General features: G+C 47.8%; 1 protein-coding gene across 3 annotated transcripts in view; it reads left to right on the top strand.

Moving 5' to 3' along the window:
- Positions 1-20634, top strand: part of LOC119967898 (membrane-associated phosphatidylinositol transfer protein 2) — a 157107-nt gene that overhangs the window by 25269 nt on the left and 111204 nt on the right. Inside the window, exons 1-2 of one of the 3 annotated variants that reach the window (XM_038801090.1) lie at positions 2317-2501; positions 10868-10963. In XM_038801090.1, coding sequence (XP_038657018.1) covers positions 2444-2501; positions 10868-10963 — 154 coding nt within the window. In that variant the 5' untranslated portion in view covers positions 2317-2443. Of the gene's footprint in view, positions 1-2316; positions 2502-10867; positions 10964-20634 lie in introns of those variants that run through there. The other 2 variants (XM_038801156.1, XM_038801029.1) reach the window with 2 other exon arrangements.

Below are 20634 nucleotides of genomic sequence, written 5' to 3' on the forward strand. Positions count from 1 at the left end.
AGCTCGTCATTGGGGGGGGGGCACAGTGAGTGTGAAGCTCGTCATTGGGGGGGGGGCATAGTGAGTGTGAAGCTCGTCATTGAGGAGGGGGCCACAGTGAGTGTGAAGCTCGTCATTGAGGGGGGGGCATAGTGAGTGTGAAGCTCGTCATTAAGGGGGGGGCACAGTGAGTGTGAAGCTCGTCATTGGGGGGGGCACGATGAGTGTGAAGCTCGTCATTGAGGGGGGGGCACGATGAGTGTGAAGCTCGTCATTGAGGGGGGGCCACAGTGAGTGTGAAGCTCGTCATTGAGGGGGGGGGGCATAGTGAGTGTGAAGCTCGTCATTGGGGGGGGGGCACAGTGAGTGTGAAGCTCGTCATTGAGGGGGGCATAGTGAGTGTGAAGCTCGTCATTGAGGGGGGGCCACAGTGAGTGTGAAGCTCGTCATTGAGGGGGGGGCACAGTGAGTGTGAAGCTCGTCATTGAGGGGGGGGGGCATAGTGAGTGTGAAGCTCGTCATTAAGGGGGGGGCACAGTGAGTGTGAAGCTCGTCATTGAGGGGGGGCCACAGTGAGTGTGAAGCTCGTCATTGAGGGGGGGCATAGTGAGTGTGAAGCTCGTCATTAAGGGGGGGCCACAGTGAGTGTGAAGCTCGTCATTTTTTTTTTTTATAAATTTAGATTACCCAATTATTTTTCCAATTAAGGGGCAATTTAGCATGGCCAATCCACCTACTCTACACATTTTTGGGTTGTGGGGGCGAAACCCACGCAGACACGGGGAGAATGTGCAAACTCCACACGGACAATGACCCAGAGCAGGGATCGAACCTGGGACCTCAGCGCCGTGAGGCGGTTGTGCTAACCACTAGGCCACCATGCTGCCCTGTGAAGCTCGTCATTGAGGGGGGGGCACAATGAGTGTGAAGCTCGTCATTAAGGGGGGGCACAGTGAGTGTGAAGCTCGTCATTGAGGGGGGGGCACAGTGAGTGTGAAGCTCGTCATTGAGGAGGGGGCACAATGAGTGTGAAGCTCGTCATTGAGGAGGGGGCACAGTGAGTGTGAAGCTCGTCATTGAGGGGGGGCACAATGAGTGTGAAGCTCGTCATTGAGGGGGGGGCACAGTGAGTGTGAAGCTCGTCATTGAGGGGGGGGCACAGTGAGTGTGAAGCTCGTCATTAAGGGGAGGCACAGTGAGTGTGAAGCTCGTCATTAAGGGAGGGGGCACAATGAGTGTGAAGCTCGTCATTGAGGAGGGGGCACAGTGAGTGTGAAGCTCGTCATTGAGGGGGGGTGGGGGGGGCACAGTGAGTGTGAAGCTCGTCATTGAGGGGGGGGCACAGTGAGTGTGAAGCTCGTCATTGAGGGGGGGCACAATGAGTGTGAAGCTCGTCATTGAGGGGGGGCACAATGAGTGTGAAGCTCGTCATTGAGGGGGGGGGCACAATGAGTGTGAAGCTCGTCATTGAGGGGGGGCACAATGAGTGTGAAGCTCGTCATTGAGGAGGAGGGGGGCACAGTGAGTGTGAAGCTCGTCATTGAGGGGGGGGCACAGTGAGTGTGAAGCTCGTCATTGAGGAGGGCACAGTGAGTGTGAAGCTCGTCATTGAGGAGGAGGCACAGTGAGTGTGAAGCTCATCATTGAGGAGGAGGCACAGTGAGTGTGAAGCTCGTCATTGAGGAGGAGGCACAGTGAGTGTGAAGCTCATCATTGAGGGGGGGGGGCCACAGTGAGTGTGAAGCTCGTCATTAAGGGGAGGCACAGTGAGTGTGAAGCTCATCATTGAGGGGGGGGGCACAGTGAGTGTGAAGCTCGTCATTGAGGGGGGGGGGCACAGTGAGTGTGAAGCTCATCATTGAGGGGGGGGGCACAGTGAGTGTGAAGCTCGTCATTGAGGGGGGGGGGCACAATGAGTGTGAAGCTCGTCATTGAGGAGGGGGGCACAGTGAGTGTGAAGCTCGTCATTGAGGGGGGCACAGTGAGTGCGAAGCTGGTCATTGAGGGGGGGTGGGGGGGGGCACAGTGAGTGTGAAGCTCGTCATTGAGGGGGGCACAGTGAGTGCGAAGCTGGTCATTGAGGGGGGGTGGGGGGGGGCACAGTGAGTGTGAAGCTCGTCATTGAGGAGGGGGCCACAGTGAGTGTGAAGCTCGTCATTGAGGGAGGGGAGAAGCCTTTTTAATTGAGCTTGTTCTTAGTGGTTTTTATTTTTATTCCTCCATTAGGAGAGGCATAGCTGACAGCCACTCCCCAGTGTTTCCTACCTCGTGATCTGACTGAGAATTGTTGGAATTCAAGTGGTGAATGAAAACAATTTGTGTGTCGAGATGTTCCAGGAACTGAGCTCTTGACTGTCTGAAAGATAGTTGAGTGTTCATCCTTTCAAGATTCAAGGTCACCTTTTGCGTTCCATGCATTTTTATTGTTTATTGCTTTTACACCAGTCAAGAACGGAATGGTTCCATGAACACTGGCTCTCACGCTAGAAAAGCCAGCAACAAGGAAAGGTCATTTGGCTCAGGTTTGAGGTTTCTGAATGTGCCAAACTGTATTGAATTTCTGACTTATTTTATTTTGTGAACTTTTAAAAATGCCCTGAAATTAACTGGAGTGTGCTATAGGAGAGGCACGCAACTTATTATGGTCTCTACTTGTGATGTAGCCGATATTCCTGCAATGTTTTGATATCTGAACAGCTCTACTATGTGTGATTATGAGGGTGACAGCATTTTGTTTGAACTGATTGTTACCACTACAGCAGAATGCCACACATTCCCATCAAGCATTGAATCCTTTGCCTCAACATGTTATCTAAATGCAGTAAAATCCCACAGGATCCACCCACAAACATATTAAGTGGAGCTTCATAATAGCTGAGTGTGTCTCATTCCTACATCAGTGCATCTCTATGTAACCCAAGATGCCGACAAATGCAGTCTATGTCAAAACAACAAGTGAAATGAAATGAAAATCGCTTATTGTCACGAGTAGGCTTCAATGGAGTTACTGTGAAAAGCCCCTAGTCACCACATTCCGGCGCCTGTTCGGGGAGGCTGGTACGGGAAGTTCAAATCACAGTAAAGCTGTAAATGTGTGAAAAAAAATCTTCATTCAATTTGTTCAGACCTTGCAATGGCCTGACCTTGTGAAAGTTCAGGGGTGTGATTCTCCATTCCTGCGGCAAAGTGCCAACGCCGGCGTGGGACCCGTGGCGTTTTACAACTGGCAAATCGGCACGAACCCCTCACCGATTCTGGTACTGCGGCCAGTTCTCAGGCTGCGCATGCGCACGGCTGACCACCTGCAGTGGTCGTGTCGTACAACATGACACTGTGCGTGGACCCGACCTGCAAACTGCGACCCCCCCCCACCAGTCCCCCAGGCCTCTCTGAAGCACCCCCCGGCCAGCAGCACGGATCGTGGCCAAGTGTGGGGCGCTGGACACAGTCGGCAGCCACCATGCCGGGTTCACGGTTTTTGTGAGGACACGTCGCGTGCCGTCGGGAACTCAGCCCATCGGGGGCAGAGCACCGCGAGTGGGCTGGCTAATGAGGCGCCAACGGCATTGTGACTGCGCGAGGCACCCGTCATAATGACGTCGGTTTGGAAGGGGCAGAGACTCGTCAATCAGCATCAAACCGGTGGCGGCCCCGATTCTGCCGTCAGAAGGGATTCTTCGCCCGATCGCCGATTATGATATTGGCATAGGCAACAGAGAATCTACCCCCAGAGCTTTGCATTGAAAAATGTCAGGAGTTAGCTCCGGAGAAATTCCATAATCTTTCTTTGCTTAGCATGCTGACATGTAATATGTGAGGTTATCCACTTTGGTAGCTCTTACAGCCCCCACAGACATCGCAGGATGTGGACCATCAGATTCCCCGTGACCTCTGGTATGAACGGCCCCAGTAACGGGACAGGGAATTCCCCTTAATAATGGGGGCCTGTGCAGGAGAAAAACCCCAACCTAAGTGAAGGTTGATGGGGAGAACACTTGGGGAGTAATCCAGTTTATGTTATTAAACCTAGTTTTTGCATCCTATCGTTTCCTTGTGGTCACTCTGTACGGATTCTACAGTAATACAAATAGGAAGGCAGATTATTGTTTGAATGGGTGTAAATTGAGAGAGGTGGATACTCAGCGAGACCTTGGTGTCCTCGTGCATCAGTCGCTGAAAGTAAGCGCGCAGGTACAGCAGGCGGTAAAGAAGGTAAATGGTATGTTGGCCTTCATAGCGAGAGGATTTGAGTTTAGGAATAGGGATGTTTTACTGCAATTGCACAGGGCATTGGTGAGGTCACACCTGGAGTATTGTGAGCAGTTTTGGTGTCCGTATCTGAGGAAGGATGTTGTTGCTATGGAGGGAGGGCAGCGAAGGTTTACCAGGCTGATTCCTGGGATGGCGGGACTGTCATATGTGGAGAGACTAAATTGGTTGGGATTATATTCATTGGAGTTCAGAAGAGTGAGGGGGGATCTCATTGAAATTTACAAAATTCTAACAGGATTAGACAGGGTAGATTCTGGAAGAATGCTCCCAATGGTGGGGGTGCCCAGAACTAGGGGTCACAGATTGAGGATAAGGGGTAAACCTTTTAGGACTGAGGTGAGGAGAAATTTCTTCACCCAGAGAGTGGGGAACCTGTGGAATTCACTCCCACAGAAAGTAGTTGAGGCCAAAACATTGTGTAATTTCAGGAAGGAATTAGATACAGCTCTTGGGGCTAAAGGGATCAAGGGATATGGGGGGGGAAGGCAGGGATCAGGGTATTGAACTTGATGATCAGCCGCGATCATAATGAATGGCGGAGTAGGCTCGAAGGGCCGAATGGCCTCCTCATGCTTCTATCTCTATGTGTATTTCTGCATATATGTATCTGTTTATGTACTGCAGTGCGATATCCTGGAGCGGCGTTGGCTAGGGAAACAGGTGGGAGAGTAGGAAGACATTCATTAGCTCCTTAGGGTCATCATGCTCCTCGATTGAAGAACGCACTGCATTGTGCAGTTTTAACTCTGTGGGTTCTGTTGCACTGCATCATCCACCTCGGTGTAAGTTTCTACGGTTATCTTTGCTGGAATTTCCATGCAGTCTCCTTCAGGCGAGCGGGAAATTCCTTATCAGCGGGTTGGTTGGCCTCACCCGACTCCTTTGCCTTTTTGACACCTTGTGCAGCTGTAACCTGTTGAACCCAGCGAGGTGAAGATAGTTGGCAATTGTGGCTTCTGTCACCATTTTTTTCATCATGAACATGGATTGAACTCCTTCTTATTTTTGATGGTCTCAGTAACATAGGGAATAAGCCGTCGTCAGTTGTGTGCTTTCAGGTTCCTAATTGCCCCGGATCCATTGACTGGGGGCTCGCTGTGGTGTTAGGAAGCAAGAACATTGGCTTGACGTTGTTGAGGCCAGCAATGCCGGGGTGCATGGAGCAGTTGTCTGTAATGATGGCAATCTTCCTTTCACTGACACGTTCTGCCCACCTTCCTGATCCATGCCTTAAAAATGCTGGAGGTAGTTTGTTCGTATTGTGCTGTGTGGGTAGCTTCTTGACATTGGTGAAGTAATTGGCTTCTTGGACTTTCTAATTACAAAAAGCAGCAGCTTTTTGCTGCCTGATGTTGACACAGACCATAGCAGTGACACTTTGCTCCATTCCACGTTTCACACTTAAACCTCAGAGAGTTGTCTGGCAAAAGATAGTAAAACAGTTCAGTTTCTTCCTTGTTAAAAATGGCTGATGGTGCATATTCGTTCAATAGGTGGGTGAAGCCATTGTGGAACCAATCATCTGTCCTTGCTCCGAACCCTTATGGCACACTGTGCGGAGGACAATGACATGCCTTGAATCAGTCTGCAATCTACCACTGCACGCGAACTCCACATGGCCTAGCTTCTTTGCCAGGGCCATTCCCTTTTCTTACAGGATTGGACTAGAGATGGGAACATTCCCTCCGTAGGTTGCCTAGATCCCTATTAGCAGAGCTGAATACTCAGGTTCAGTCGACCAGGCTAGATGGAATTGAGGTTCAAAAGGAGGAGGTGTTAGCAATTTTGGAAAATGTCAAAATAGATAAGTCCCCTGGGCCAGATGGGATTTATCCTAGGATTCTCTGGGAAGCCAGGGAGGAGATTGCAGAGCCTTTGTCCTTGATCTTTATGTCGTCTTTGTCGACAGGAATAGTGCCGGAAGACTGGAGGATAGCAAATGTTGTCCCCTTGTTCAAGAAGGGGAGTAGAGACAACCCTGGTAATTATAGACCTGTGAGCCTTACTTCAGTTGTGGGTAAAATGTTGGAAAAGGTTATAAGAGATAGGGTTTATAATCATCTTGAAAAGAACAAGTTGATTAGCGATAGTCAACACGGTTTTGTGAAGGGTAGGTCATGCCTCACAAACCTTATTGAGTTTTTTGAGAAGGTGACCAAACAGGTGGATGAGGGTAAAGTGGTTGATGTGGTGTATATGGATTTCAGTAAGGCGTTTGATAAGGTTCCCCACGGTAGGCTATTGCAGAAAATATGGAAGTATGGGATTGTAGGTGATTAGCAGTTTGGATCAGTAATTGGCTAGCTGAAAGAAGACAGAGGGTGGTGGTCGATGGCAAATGTTCATCCTGGAGTTCAGTTACTAGTGGTGTACCGCAAGGATCTGTTTTGGGGCCACTGCTGTTTGTCATTTTTATAAATGACCTGGAAGAGGGTGTAGAAGGATGGGTTAGTAAATTTGCAGATGACACGAAGGTCGGTGGAGTTGTGGATAGTGCTGAAGGATGTTATAGGATGCAGAGGGACATAGATAAGCTGCAGAGCTGGGCTGAGAGGTGGCAGATGGAATTTAGAACATAGAACATAGAACAGTACAGCACAGAACAGGCCCTTCGGCCCTCAATGTTGTGCCGAGCCATGATCACCCTACTCAAACCCACGTATCCACCCTATACCCGTAACCCAACAACCCCCCCCTTAACCTTACTTTTATTAGAACACTACGGGCAATTTAGCATGGCCAATCCACCTAACCCGCACATCTTTGGACCGTGGGAGGAAACCGGAGCACCCGGAGGAAACCCACGCACACAGGGGGAGGACGTGCAGACTCCACACAGACAGTGACCCAGCCGGGAATCGAACCTGGGACCCTGGAGCTGTGAAGCATTTATGCTAACCACCATGCTACCCTGCTGCCCAATTTAATGCGGAAAAGTGTGAGGTGGTTCCCTTTGGAAGGAGTAACAGGAATGCAGAGTACTGGGCTAATGGCAAGATTCTTGGTAGTGTAGATGAACAGAGAGATCTCGGCATCCAGGTACATAAATCCCTGAAAGTTGCCACCCAGGTTAATAGGGCTGTTAAGAAGGCATATGGTGTGCTAGCCTTTATCAGTAGGGGGATTGAGTTTCGGAGCCACAAGGTCATGCTGCAGCTGTACATAACTCTGGAGCGGCCGCTCCTGGAGTACTGCATGCAGTTCTGGTCACCACATTATAGGAAGGATGTGGAAGCTTTGGAAAGGGTTCAGAGGAGATTTACTAGGATGTTGCCTGGTATGGAGGGACGGTCTTACAAGGAAAGGCTCAGGGACTTGAGGTTGTTTTCGTTAGAGAGGAGAAGGCTGAGAGGTGACTTAATAGAGACATATAAGATAGTCAGAGGGTTAGATAGGGTGGACAGTGAGAGTCTCTTTCCTCGGATGGTGATGACCAACACGAGGGGACATAGCTTTAAATTGAGGGGTGGTAGATATAGGACAGATGTCAGAGGCAGTTTCTTTACTCAGAGAGTAGTAGGGGTGTGGAACGCCCTGCCTGCAACAGTAGTAGACTCGCCAACTTTAAGGGCATTTAAGTGGTCACTGGATAGACATATGGATGAAAATGGAATAGTGTAGGTCAGATAGGCTTCAGATGGTTTCACGGGTCGGCGCAACATCGAGGGCCGAAGGGCCCGTACTGCGCTGTAGTGTTCTATGTTCTTCAACATCAAGTAAAGCAGCAGTCCTTAACCTCTTCCTTACTGGAGAGAATGCCTGCTTGTCAAACTGTTCCAGGGTTTTGCTTTGTGTTTCATAATGGTGGAGAAAATCGATGGAACCTGCCACTTTTTAACAATGTCCACTTTCCACTTCACGCCACAGTTTTTCACTTGCTGCATCAACTTCATCTTCTGTCTGATTGACAACATTTTAATTTTCTCACAGATTTAGCCAGATTCGCAGGGTTTGCACATCCTTTCGCAGGCAGGGAGGTATTGATGTCAAATGATGGGTATTCCTGCGCTCCAGGATTTTGAAGTCTTGTCTGGTCAGCGCGGTTAAATGGAAAGCTTAGACAGGTTTGGCTCACGCGGAGTTAAGTGTTAAATTTCAGTTTATCCTGGGCATCATTGTATGAGATTTGCTATTATGTGGGCGGAGATAGTTGATGAATTTAAGTTGGACATATCACAATTTTACTGTACATAAGAACATATGAAATAGGAGCCGGAGTAGATCTCATGGTCATCAATCCTGCCCCATCATTCAATATGATCAATGCTGGTCGTGGGCGTCAGCTCCATATTTCTCCACAGTCCCCAGATCCCTCCATTCCCCGTGAGACCAAAAATCTGTCTAGACCACCCTTCAATATATTCAATGACCAGCATCCACAACCCTCTGGGTTGAGAATTATAAAGATTTACAGCCCTTTGAACAAGGTTATATAAGATTCCAACAGGATCTTGACCAATTGGGCCAGTGGGCGGATGAATGGCAGATTTGGATAAATGTGAGGTGATGCATTTTGATTGATCAAATCAGGACAGGACCTACTCAGTTAGGTAGGGAGTTGGGGAGAGTTACATGGGCAGCATGGTGGTTAGCATAAATGCTTCACAGCTCCAGGGTCCCAGGTTCGATTCCCGGCTGGGTCACTGTCTGTGCGGAGTCTGCACGTCCTCCCCGTGTGTGCGTGGGTTTCCTCCGGGTGCTCCGGTTTCCTCCCACAGTCCAAAGATGTGCGGGTTAGGTGGATTGGCCATGATAAATTGCCCGTAGTGTCCTAAAAAGTAAGGTTGAGGCGGGGGGGGGGGGTTGGGTTACGGGTATAGGGTAGATACGTGGGTTTGAGTAGGGTGATCATGGCTCGGCACAACATCGAGGGCCGAAGGGCCTGTTCTGTACTGTTCTATGTTCTATGTTCTAAATAGATCTAGAGGTACAGGTTCATAGCTCCTGGAAGGTGGGGTCGCAGGTGGACAGGGTGGTGAAGAAGGCATTCAGCATACTAGGTTTTATTGGTCAGAGTATTGAATACAGGAGTTGTGCCGTCTTGTTGAAGTTGTACAAGACTTTAGTCAGACCACACATGGAATACTGTGTTCAGTTCTGGTCACCCTATTATAGGAAGGATATTGTTAAACTGGAAAGAGTGCAGAAGGGATTTCCAGGGATGCTACAGGACTTGATGGTCTGAGTTATAAGGAGAGGTTGGATAGACTAGGACTTTTTTCCCTGGAACGAAGGAGGCTTAGCAGTGATCTCATAGAAGTCTATAAAATAATGAGGAACATAGATAAGATAAATAGTCGACATATTTTCCCAAAGATAGAGGAGTCTAGAACTAGAGTACATAGATGTGGAGATGCCGGCGTTGGACTGGGGTGGGCACAGTAAGAAGTCTTACAACACCAGGTTAAAGTCCAACAGGTTTGTTTCAAACACTAGCTTTCGGAGCACTGCTCCTTCCTCAGGTGAATGAAGAGGTATGTCCCATCCAGAGGTATGTTAAAGCTGGAACCTACCTCTTCATTCACCTGAGGAAGGAGCAGTGCTCCGAAAGCTAGTGTTTGAAACAAACCTGTTGGACTTTAACCTGGTGTTGTAAGACTTCTTACTGTAGGGGACATAGGTTTACGGTGAGAGATACAAAAGAGACCAGAGGGGAAACTTCTTCAACAAAGAGTGGTGAGTGTCTGGAACGGGCTGCCAGAGGCAGTGGTAGAGGCAGGTACAATTTTTTCCTTTAAAAAGCAGTTAGACAGTTCCATGGGCAGGGTGGGTATAGAGGGATATGGGCCAAATGCAGGCAAGTGGGACTAGCTTAGTGATAGAAACTGGACAGCATGGACAAGCTGGGCCGAAGGGCCTGTTTCCATGCTGTAAACATCTACGACTCAATTACATCTATTTATAACATAGAACAGTACAGCACAGAACAGGCCCTTCGGTTTTTGATGTCGTGCTGAGCTTTGTCCGAAACCAAGATCAAGCTATTTGAGTAAAGGAATTTCTCATCTCAGTCTAAATGGTCAGTTGTTTATCCTGAGACTGTGACCATTGGAAATCATCTCTCAGCATTCACTGTTTGTACCTCAAACAGAGCAGCAACGCTGGGACAGTTGAACCAGCGCCTGATGCAGAGTGACCCCGGCAACAGCATCAGGTGGCTGAAATACCCAAATTACAGCTGGGCATTTGAGCTTTTAATCTAAACACAGACCAGCCGTCACAGTAAATGAACTAATTCTAACAGTAAGGTAGCAGGTAAATGGGTTTTGATTGCTAGTTTATGTACAGAGGCTCCTGTGACCTTTGCTTTAGTACATGATGCTGTAAATATTTCACCATGTTGACAACTTAGGAGGAAAAGAGCCATAAACCAAAAAATTGAACAGCCCAAATATTCTTCCCTTCTGCTTCATGTAAGAGAACAAACATTGCACTTCAGTGTTTTGATGTATAGAATATTACTTGCATTCTTTCCACTGAGTTCATGGATATGTGTGATATAAATGTGCAAGTGACGTGGCAACTTTATAATGCCACCTTTCAGCAGTTACTATTGCTGCACCATTCTTATATTAGTGGTAGGTTTTCCTCTGACAGATGTTTCTTTGTTTCTCAGCTAGTCCTTCACGTCACAATATAGCAGACTGGCGAATGCAGAGCATTGCTCGAGATTCTGATGACAGCTCGGATGATGAATTCTTCGATGCACAAGGTACAGATAACAATAATTATCATAATCTTTATTAGTGTCACAAGTAGGCTTGCATTAACACTGCAATGAAGTTACTGTGAAAATCCCCCTAGTCGCCACATTCTGGCGCCTGTTCAGATATTTTACTCAGTTTAAATTCCACCACTTGCCAGAGTGGGATTTGAACCCAGGTCCCAGATCATTATCCTGGGTCTCTGGATTAGACAATACCACTATGCCACTGCCGAGTACGCAAAGCCTATTGAAGAGATTACTGAAGAAGTGTGATAAAATATAGAATTTACAGTGCAGAAGGAGGCCATTTGGCCCATCGAGTCTGCACCAACCCTTGGAAAGACCAACCCACTTAAGCCCACATGTCCACCCTATCCCCATAACCCAGTAACCCCTCCCAACTTTATCGTGGCCAATCCACCTAACCTGCACATCTTTGGACTGTGGGAGGAAACCGGAGCACCCGGAGGAAACCCACGCAGACACGGGGAGAACGTGCAGACTCCACACAACATCTCAAAGCTGGAATTGAACCCGGGTCCCTGCCTCTGAGAGGCAGCAGTGCTAACCACTGTGCCACTGTGTGAGCCAATTTACCCAATCAGGCTTTTAAAATTACAAATCTACTAACTTTCCAAAGACAATTGCTTTATCATGTTGAATGTCCAATTTGATTTGTCCCTTTGTAATGTGGCAGGGGGACGGGAACCAGATTAGGAAGTTAGAGGTCAGTAAAGAGGCAGCAACTAAAGCCAGTAAGGTACTAGATAATAAACTCAATGTGACTAAGGGGAAGAGTAGACAGGGAAGAGATGATGATCGCAAAGGGACAGGTGGTCTGAGGTGCATTTGTTTTAATGCGAGAAGTGTAGCAGGTAAGGCAGATGAATTTAGGTCTTGGATTAGTACCTGGGAATATGATGCTATTGGTATTACTGAGACTTGGTTGAGGGATGGGCAAGACTGGCAACTAAATATCCCAGGGTATAGATGTTTCAGGAGGGATAGAGAGGGAGGTAAAAGGGGTGGAGGAGTTGCATTACTGGTCAGAGATGATATCACAGCTGTGATTAAGGAGGGCACGATGGAGGATTCGAGCACTAAGGCAATATGGGTAGAGCTAAGAAATAGGAAGGGTGCAGTAACATTGTTGGGACTTTACTATAGGCCTCCCAAAAGCGAGCGTGACGTAGAGGTACAAATATGTAGACAGATTATAGAACAATGTAGGAGCAATAGGGTGGTTGTGATGGGAGATTTTAACTTCCCCAATATTTTGAATGGGACTCATGTAGTGTTGGAGGCGTAGATGGAGCAGAATTTGTAAGGAGCATCCAGGAGAGTTTTTTAGAGCAGTATGTAAATAGTCCAACTCAGGAAGGGGCCATACTGGACCTGGTATTGGGGAATGATCCCGGCCAGGTGGTTGAAGTTTCAGTCGGTGATTACTTTGGGAATAGCGATCACAATTCCGTAAGTTTTAGAATACTCATGGACAAAGACGAGAGTGGTCCTAAAGGAAGAGTGCTAAATTGGGGAAAGGCCAACTATAACAAAATTCGGCAGGAGCTCGGGAATGTGGATTGGGAGCAGCTGTTTAAGGGTAAATCCACATTTGAAATGTGGGAGTCTTTTAAGGAAAGGTTGATTAGAGTGCAGGACAGACATGTCCCTGTGAAAATGAGGGATAGAAATGGCAAGGTTAGGGAACCATGGATGACGGGTGGAATTGTGAGACTAGCTAAAATGAAAAAGGAAGCATTCATAAGATCGAGGCAACTCAAAACTGATGAAGCTTTGGAGGAATATCGGGAAAGTAGGACAAATCTTAAACGCGCAATAAAGAGGGCTAAAAGGGGTCATGAAATATCTTTGGCTAACAGGGTTAAGGAAAATCCCAAAGCCTTTTATTCATATATAAGGAGCAAGAGGGTAACTAGACAAAGGATTGGCCCACTTAAAGACAAAAGAAAGAATTTATGCGTGGAGTCAGAGGAAATGAGTGAGATTCTTAATGAGTACTTTGCATTGGTATTCACCAAGGAGAGGGACATGACGGATGTTGAGGTTAGGGATGGATGTTTAAATACTCTAGGTCATGTCGGCATAAGGAAGGGGGATGTTTTGGGTATTCTAAAAGGCATTAAGGTGGACAAGTCCCCAGGTCCGGATGGGATCTATTCCAGGTTACTGAGGGAAGTGAGGGACGAAATAGCTGGGGCCTTAACAGATATCTTTGCAGCATCCTTGTGCACGGGTGAGGCCCCGGAGGACTGGAGAATTGCTAATGTTGTCCCTTTGTTTAAGAAGAGTAGCAGGGATAATCCAGGGAATTATAGTCCTGTGAGCTTGACGTCAGTGGTAGGCAAACTGTTGGAGAAGATACTGAGGGATAGGATCTATTCAGATTTGGAAGAAAATAGACTTATCAGTGATAGGCAGCATGGTTTTGTGCAGGGAAGGTCATGTCTTCCAAACCTAATAGAATTCTTTGAGGAAGTGACAAAGTTAATTGATGAGGGAAGGGCTGTAGATGTCATATACATGGACTTCAGTAAGGCGTTTGATAAGGTTTCCCATGGCAGGTTGATGGAAAAAGTGAAGTCGTATGGGGTTCAGGGTGTACTAGCTAGATGGATAAAGAACTGGCTGGGCAACAGGAGACAGAGAGTTGTGGTGGAAGGGAGTGTCTCAAAATGGAGAAAGGTGACTAGTGGTGTTCCACAGAGATCCGTGCTCGGACCACTGTTGTTTGTGATACACATAAATGATCTGGACGAAGGTATAAGTGGTCTGATTAGCAAGTTTGCAGATGATACTAAGATTGGTGGAGTTGCAGATAGCGAGGAGGACTGTCAGAGAATACAGCAAAATATAGATAGATTGGAGAGTTGGGCAGAGAAATGGCAGATGGAGTTCAATCCAGGCAAATGCGAGGTGATGCATTTTGGAAGATCTAATTAAAGAGTGGACTATGTGGTCAATGGAAGAGTCCTGGGGAAAATTGATGTACAGAGAGATCTGGGAGTTCAGGTCCAGGGGCTGGTTTAGCTCACTAGGGGCTGGTTTAGCTCACTCAGCTAAATCGCTGACTTTTAAAGCAGACCAAGCAGGCCAGCAGCACGGTTCGATTCCCGTACCAGCCTCCCCGGACAGGCGCCGGAATGTGGCTTTTCACAGTAACTTAATTGAAGCCTACTCGTGACAATAAGCGAATTTCATTTCATTTCATTTCATTGTACCCTGAAGGTGGCAACGCAGGTTGATAGAGTGGTCAAGAAAGCATACAGCATGCTTGCCTTCATCGGATGGGGTATTGAGTACAAGAGTCGGCAGGTCATGTTACAGTTGTATAGGACTTTGGTTAGGCCACATTTGGAATACTGCGTGCAGTTCTGGTCGCCACATTACCAGAAGGATGTGGATGCTTTGGAGAGGGTGCAGAGGAGGTTCACCAGGATGTTGCCTGGTATGGAGGGTGCTAGCTATGAAGAAAGGTTGAGTAGATTAGGATTGTTTTCGTTGGGAAGACGGAGGTTGAGGGGGGCCCTGATTGAGGTCTACAAAATTATGAGAGGTATGGACAGGGTGGATAGCAACAAGTTTTTTCCAAGAGTGGGGGTGTCAATTACAAGGGGTCACGATTTCAAGGTGAGAGGGGGAAAGTTTAAGGGAGATGTGTGTGGAAAGTTTTTTACGCAGAGGGTGGTGGGTGCCTGGAACGCTTTGCCAGCAGAGGTGGTAGAGGCGGGCACGATAGCATCATTTAAGATTCATCTGGACAGATATATGAACGGGCGGGGAACAGAGAGAAGTAGATCCTTGGAAAATAGGCAACAGGTTTAGATAAAGGATCTGGATCGGCGCAGGCTGGGAGGGCTGAAGGGCCTGTTCCTGTGCTGTAATTTTCTTTGTTCTTTGTTCTTTCTCCTGGATGGCTTGCTCAGCAGCAAGAGTGTCCCACTTCATACTACATCTGTGCGCTTACCCAAGCTATTCTGCATGGAATCACCACGCTTTTCACTTACTTTAGTTTTGTCAGCCTGAGCCTGAATCGAGTAGAACTTTCATATTCCTTTACTTCCATCCTTGTTACTGAGTGCCTCTAAATAACATTTCAACCAGAGGGTTCCTTGGGCTGTGGATTAGGAACCACTGACCAACATGCACAATTACCAGACTGAAGCTTCTTGTGACCAGTAGAATTCCCTCAGTCCGATCAATATCATTATCTTCCCCTTTTGAACTGCCCATGTTGTGTTTTACTTCAAACCCGGCTGTTCTGTTTTGGACAATTTATCAAAAAATATTTTCAATCACTTCTGAGACATCTGTTAATAATTCCTTGAAATTGTCCTTCTGTTCGATCTCACTCCGATCTGTCACTGGCGGGTCGGGTACAGGCGGTTAAAATGAATGTGTTGCCGCGATTTCTGTTTATTTTTCAATGCCTACCGATTTTCCTGACAAAGGCTTTTTTCAGAGAGATTGAGGGAAGGATTACCTCGTTCATATGGGGAGGGAAGGTGGCCAGAGTTAGAAAGGTGATACTACAGAGAGGAAGGCAGGCAGGGGGTTTGGGTCTCCCGAACCTGATGTATTATTACTGGGCAGCGAATGTGGAGAAGGTGCGGAGCTGGGTCAGAGGGGTTGATTCCCAGTGGGTCAGAATGGAGGAGAGTTTGCGCAGGGGTTCGAGATTGAAAGCACTAGCAACAGCGCCGCTCCCGATAGCCCCGGGGAAACTCAGGGAGTCCGGTAATAATAGCTTAATTGAGAATTTGGAGGCAGTTTCGCCAACACTTCGGGTTGGGGGCAGGGTCAAGGGAAATGCCGATTCGGGGGAACCACAGATTTGAGCCAGGGAGGTAGGATGTAAATTTTCGGAAATGGGAGGAGAAGGGGATTAAGACACTAAAAGATTTGTTTCTGAGGGGTCGGTTTGCAGGGCTGAAGGAGCTGGAAGCGAAGTATGGGCTGGAGCAGGGGGAAATGTTTAAATCCATGCAGGTTCGAGATTTTGCCAGAAAGGAGATACCGAGCTTCCCAGTGGAGCCGGCCTCCACATTGCTGGAGGAGGTGCTGACGACAAGTGGACTGGAGAAGGGGGTAGTGTCAGCGGTTTACGGAGCTGTTTTGGAAGAGGAGAAGGCACCACTGGAAGGGATCTGAGGATAGCAACTGTTGTCCCCTTGTTCAAGAAGGGGAGTAGAGACAACCCTGGTAATTATAGACCTGTGAGCCTTACTTCGGTTGTGGGTAAAATGTTGGAAAAGGTTATAAGAGATAGGGTTTATAATCATCTTGAAAAGAACAAGTTGATTAGCGATACTCAACACGGTTTTGTGAAGGGTAGGTCATGTCTCACAAACCTTATTGAGTTTTTTGAGAAGGTGACCAAACAGGTGGATCAGGGTAAAGCTGTTGATGTGGTGTATATGGATTTCAGTAAGGCGTTTGATAAGGTTCCCCACGGTAGGCTATTGCAGAAAATAAGGAAGTATGGAATTGAAGGTGATTTAGCGGTTTGGATCAGTAATTGGCTAGCTGAAAGAAGACAGAGGGTGGTGGTTGATGGCAAATGTTCATCCTGGAGTTCAGTTACTAGTGGTGTACCGCAAGGATCTGTTTTGGGGCCACTGCTGTTTGTCATTTTTATAAATGACCTGGAAGAGGGTGTAGAAGGATGGGTTAGTAAATTTGCAGATGACACGAAGGTCGGTGGAGTTGTGGATAGTGCTGAAGGATGTTATAGGATACAGAGGGACATAGATAAGCTGCAGAGCTGGGCTGAGAGGTGGCAGATGGAGTTTAATGCGGAAAAGTGTGAGGTGGTTCACTTTGGAAGGAGTAACAGGAATGCAGAGTACTGGGCTAATGGCAAGATTCTTGGTAGTGTAGATGAACAGAGAGATCTCGGCATCCAGGTACATAAATCCCTGAAAGTTGCCACCCAGGTTAATAGGGCTGTTAAGAAGGCATATGGTGTGCTAGCCTTTATAAGCAGGGGGATTGAGTTTCGGAACCACAAGGTCATGCTGCAGCTGTACATAACTCTGGTGCGGCCACACCTGGAGTACTGCGTGCAGTTCTGGTCACCACATTATAGGAAGGATGTGGAAGCTTTGGAAAGGGTTCAGAGGAGATTTACTAGGATGTTGCCTGGTATGGAGGGAAGGTCTTACGAGGAAAGGCTCAGGGAATTGAGGTTGTTTTCGTTAGAGAGGAGAAGGCTGAGAGGTGACTTAATAGAGACATATAAGATAGTCAGAGGGTTAGATAGGGTGGACAGTGAGAGTCTTTTTCCTCGGATGGTGATGACCAACACGAGGGGACATAGCTTTAAATTGAGGGGTGAGAGATATAGGACAGATGTCAGAGGCAGTTTCTTTACTCAGCGAGTAGTAGGGGTGTGGAACGCCCTGCCTGCAACAGTAGTAGACTCGCCAACTTTAAGGGTATTTAAGTGGTCACTGGATAGACATATGGATGAAAATGGAATAGTGTAGGTCAGATAGGCTTCAGATGGTTTCACAGGTCGGCGCAACATCGAGGGCCGAAGGGCCCGTACTGCGCTGTAGTGTTCTATGTTCTATGTTCTAAAGCAAAGTGGGAGGAAGAGTTGGGAGAGGATATGGAGGAGGGGCTCTGGTGTGAGGTGCTCCGGAGAGTGAATGCCTCCACCCCGTGCGCGAGGTTGGGGCTGATACAGCTAAAGGTGGTGTACAGAGGACACATCACGACGGCGAGGATAAGCCGATTCTTTGAAGGAGTAGAAGAAGTGTGTGAGCGTTGCGGGGGGGGGGGGGGGGGGGGGGGGGGGGGGCACTAATCACGTTCCTATGTTTTGGTCCTGTCCAAAGCTAGAGGATTACTGGAAGGAGGTGTTTAGGGTAATTTCTAAAGTGGTGCATGTGAAACTAGACCCGGGCCCTCGGGAGGCCATATTCGGGCTGTCGGACCAGCCAGGGTTGGAAACGGGTGTAGAGGCAGATGTTTCATAGAATTTACAGTGCAGAAGGAGGCCATTCAGCCCATCGAGTCTGCACCGGCTCCTGGAAAGAGCACCCTATCCAAGGTTAACACCTCCACCCTATCCCCATAACCCAGTAACCCCACCCAACACTAAGGGCAATTTTGGACACTATGGGCAATTTATCACGGCCAACCCACCTAACCCGCACATCTTTGGACTGTGGGAGGAAACCGGAGCACCCGGAGGAAACCCACGCACACACGGGGAGGATGTGCAGACTCCGCACAGATAGTGACCCAAGCCGGAATTGAACCTGGGACCCTGGAGCTGTGAAGCGATTGTGCTATCCACAATGCTACCGTGCTGTTGTAGCCTTTGCTTCGTTGATCGCACAAAGGCGGATCCTGTTGGGATGGAGAGCGGCCTCTCCACCCTGTGCCCTGGCGTGGCGGGGGGACCTGTTGGAATTCTTGACCCTTGAGAAGGTTAAGTTCGAACTGAGGGGAAGGATGGAGGGGTTCTACAATTCATGGGCATTATCCATTATGCACTTTCAAGAACTGGATAACATCGAACATTAGTTGGGGGGGGGTGGGGGGTGGGAGGGTTGGGGGGAGGGGGGTGTGTGTTGGGGTGGGTGGGTGGGAGGGTTGGGGGGGGGGGTGTTTGTTGGGGTGGGTGGGAGGGTTGGGGGGAGGGGTGTGTGTGTATTAATGGTGACTATGGGTGATTCCTGATTCCTTTTTGTCATTTGTTTATGTTAACATGCGGGCTGATGTTTGGGGTTTGGTGGGAGGATGGGATCGGTGTTATTGATATGGGGATTGACATATTTGTTACTGATTATTGTTTGTTATTGGTGGGTGTAAATTTGGGAGAAAATGTGAAAAAGGAGGAGAATAAGAAATATTTTTAAAAAAAGATCTCACTCCAATCCTGTAGTCTGCCAGTCTGCCAAACAGTGGTCAGGACCAGGGGCGCAACATGTACCGGGAAATAGAAAAGGCATGTCAGAAAGGCAAGGTCATGGTGATCATGGGGGACTTCAATATGCAGGTGGATTGGGTAAATAACGTAGCCAGTGGATCCAAAGAAAAGGAATTCATGGAATGCTTACAAGATGGCTTTTTGGAACAGCTTGTCATGGAGCCCACAAGGGAGCAGGCTATTCTGGACCTAGTGCTATGTAATGAACCAGACTTTATAAAAGATCTTAAAGTAAGGGAACACTTAGGAAGCAGCGATCATAATATGGTTGAGTTCAGTCTGCAGTTTGAAAGAGAGAAGGCAAAATCGGATGTAATGGTGTTACAGTTAAATAAAGGTAATTACGAGGGCATGAGAGAGGAACTGGCGAAAATCGACTGGAAGCAGACCCTAGTGGGGAAGACAGCAGAGCAAAAATGGCAGGAGTTTGTATGCATAATTGAGGACACTGTACAGAGGTTCATCCCCAAGAAAAGAAAGATTATCCGGGGAGGGATTAGACAGCCATGGCTGACAAAGGAGGTCAGGAAATGTATCAAAGAAAAAGAGAGATCCTATAAAGTGGCCAAAAGCACTGGGAAATCAGAAGATTGGGAAGGCTACAAAAACAAACAGAGGTTAACAAAGAGACAAATAAGGAAGGAGAGGATCAAATATGAAGGCAGGCTAGCCAGTAATATAAGAAATGATAGTAAAAGTTTCTTTCAATACATAAGAAACAAACGACAGGCCAAAGTAGACATTGGGCCAATTCAAACTGATTCCGGAAGGCTAGTGATGGGAGACGAGGAAATGGCTGGAGAACTTAATAAGTACTTTGCGTCTGTCTTCACAGTGGAAGACATGAGTAATATCCCAAAAATTATAGAGGGTCAGGGGGCTGAGTTGAGTATGGTTGCCATTACAAAAGAGATGGTGCTAAAAAAAGCTAAAAGGTCTTAAAATTGACAAATCTCCTGGCCCCGATGGGTTACACCCTAGAGTTCTGAGAGAGGTGGCTGAAGAAATAGCGGAAGCGTTGGTTGAGATCTTTCAAAAATCACTGGAGTCAGGGAAACGCCCGGACGATTGGAAGATCGCTGTTGTAACCCCCTTGTTCAAGAAAGAATCAAGACAAAAGATGGAAAATTATAGGCCAATTAGCCTAACCTCGGTTTTAGAATTAGAATTAGAACAGTACAGCACAGAACAGGCCCTTCGGCCCTCGATGTTGTGCCGAGCAACGATCACCCCACTCAAACCCACGTAACCCGTATACCCGTAACCCAACAATCCCCCCATTAACCTTACACTACGGGCAATTTAGCATGGCCAATCCACCTAACCCGCACATCTTTGGACTGTGGGAGGAAACCGGAGCACCCGGAGGAAACCCATGCACACACGGGGAGGACGTGCAGACTCCACACAGACAGTGACCCAGCCGGGAATCGAACCTGGGACCACTGGAGCTGTGAAGCATTGATGCTAACCACCATGCTACTGTGAGGTTGTTGGTAAAATTCTAGAATCGATCGTTAAGGATGAGATTTCTAAATTCTCGGAAGAGCAGGGTCGGATTAGAACAAGTCAACATGGATTTAGTAAGGGGAGGTCGTGCCTGACGAACCTGTTAGAATTCTTTGAGGAGGTGACAAGTAGGTTAGACCAGGGAAACCCAGTGGATGTGGTCTATCTGGATTTCCAAAAGGCCTTTGATAAGGTGCCACACAGG

This window comes from Scyliorhinus canicula, chromosome 1, assembly GCF_902713615.1.
Source record: "Scyliorhinus canicula chromosome 1, sScyCan1.1, whole genome shotgun sequence".
NCBI lineage: Eukaryota > Metazoa > Chordata > Chondrichthyes > Carcharhiniformes > Scyliorhinidae > Scyliorhinus > Scyliorhinus canicula.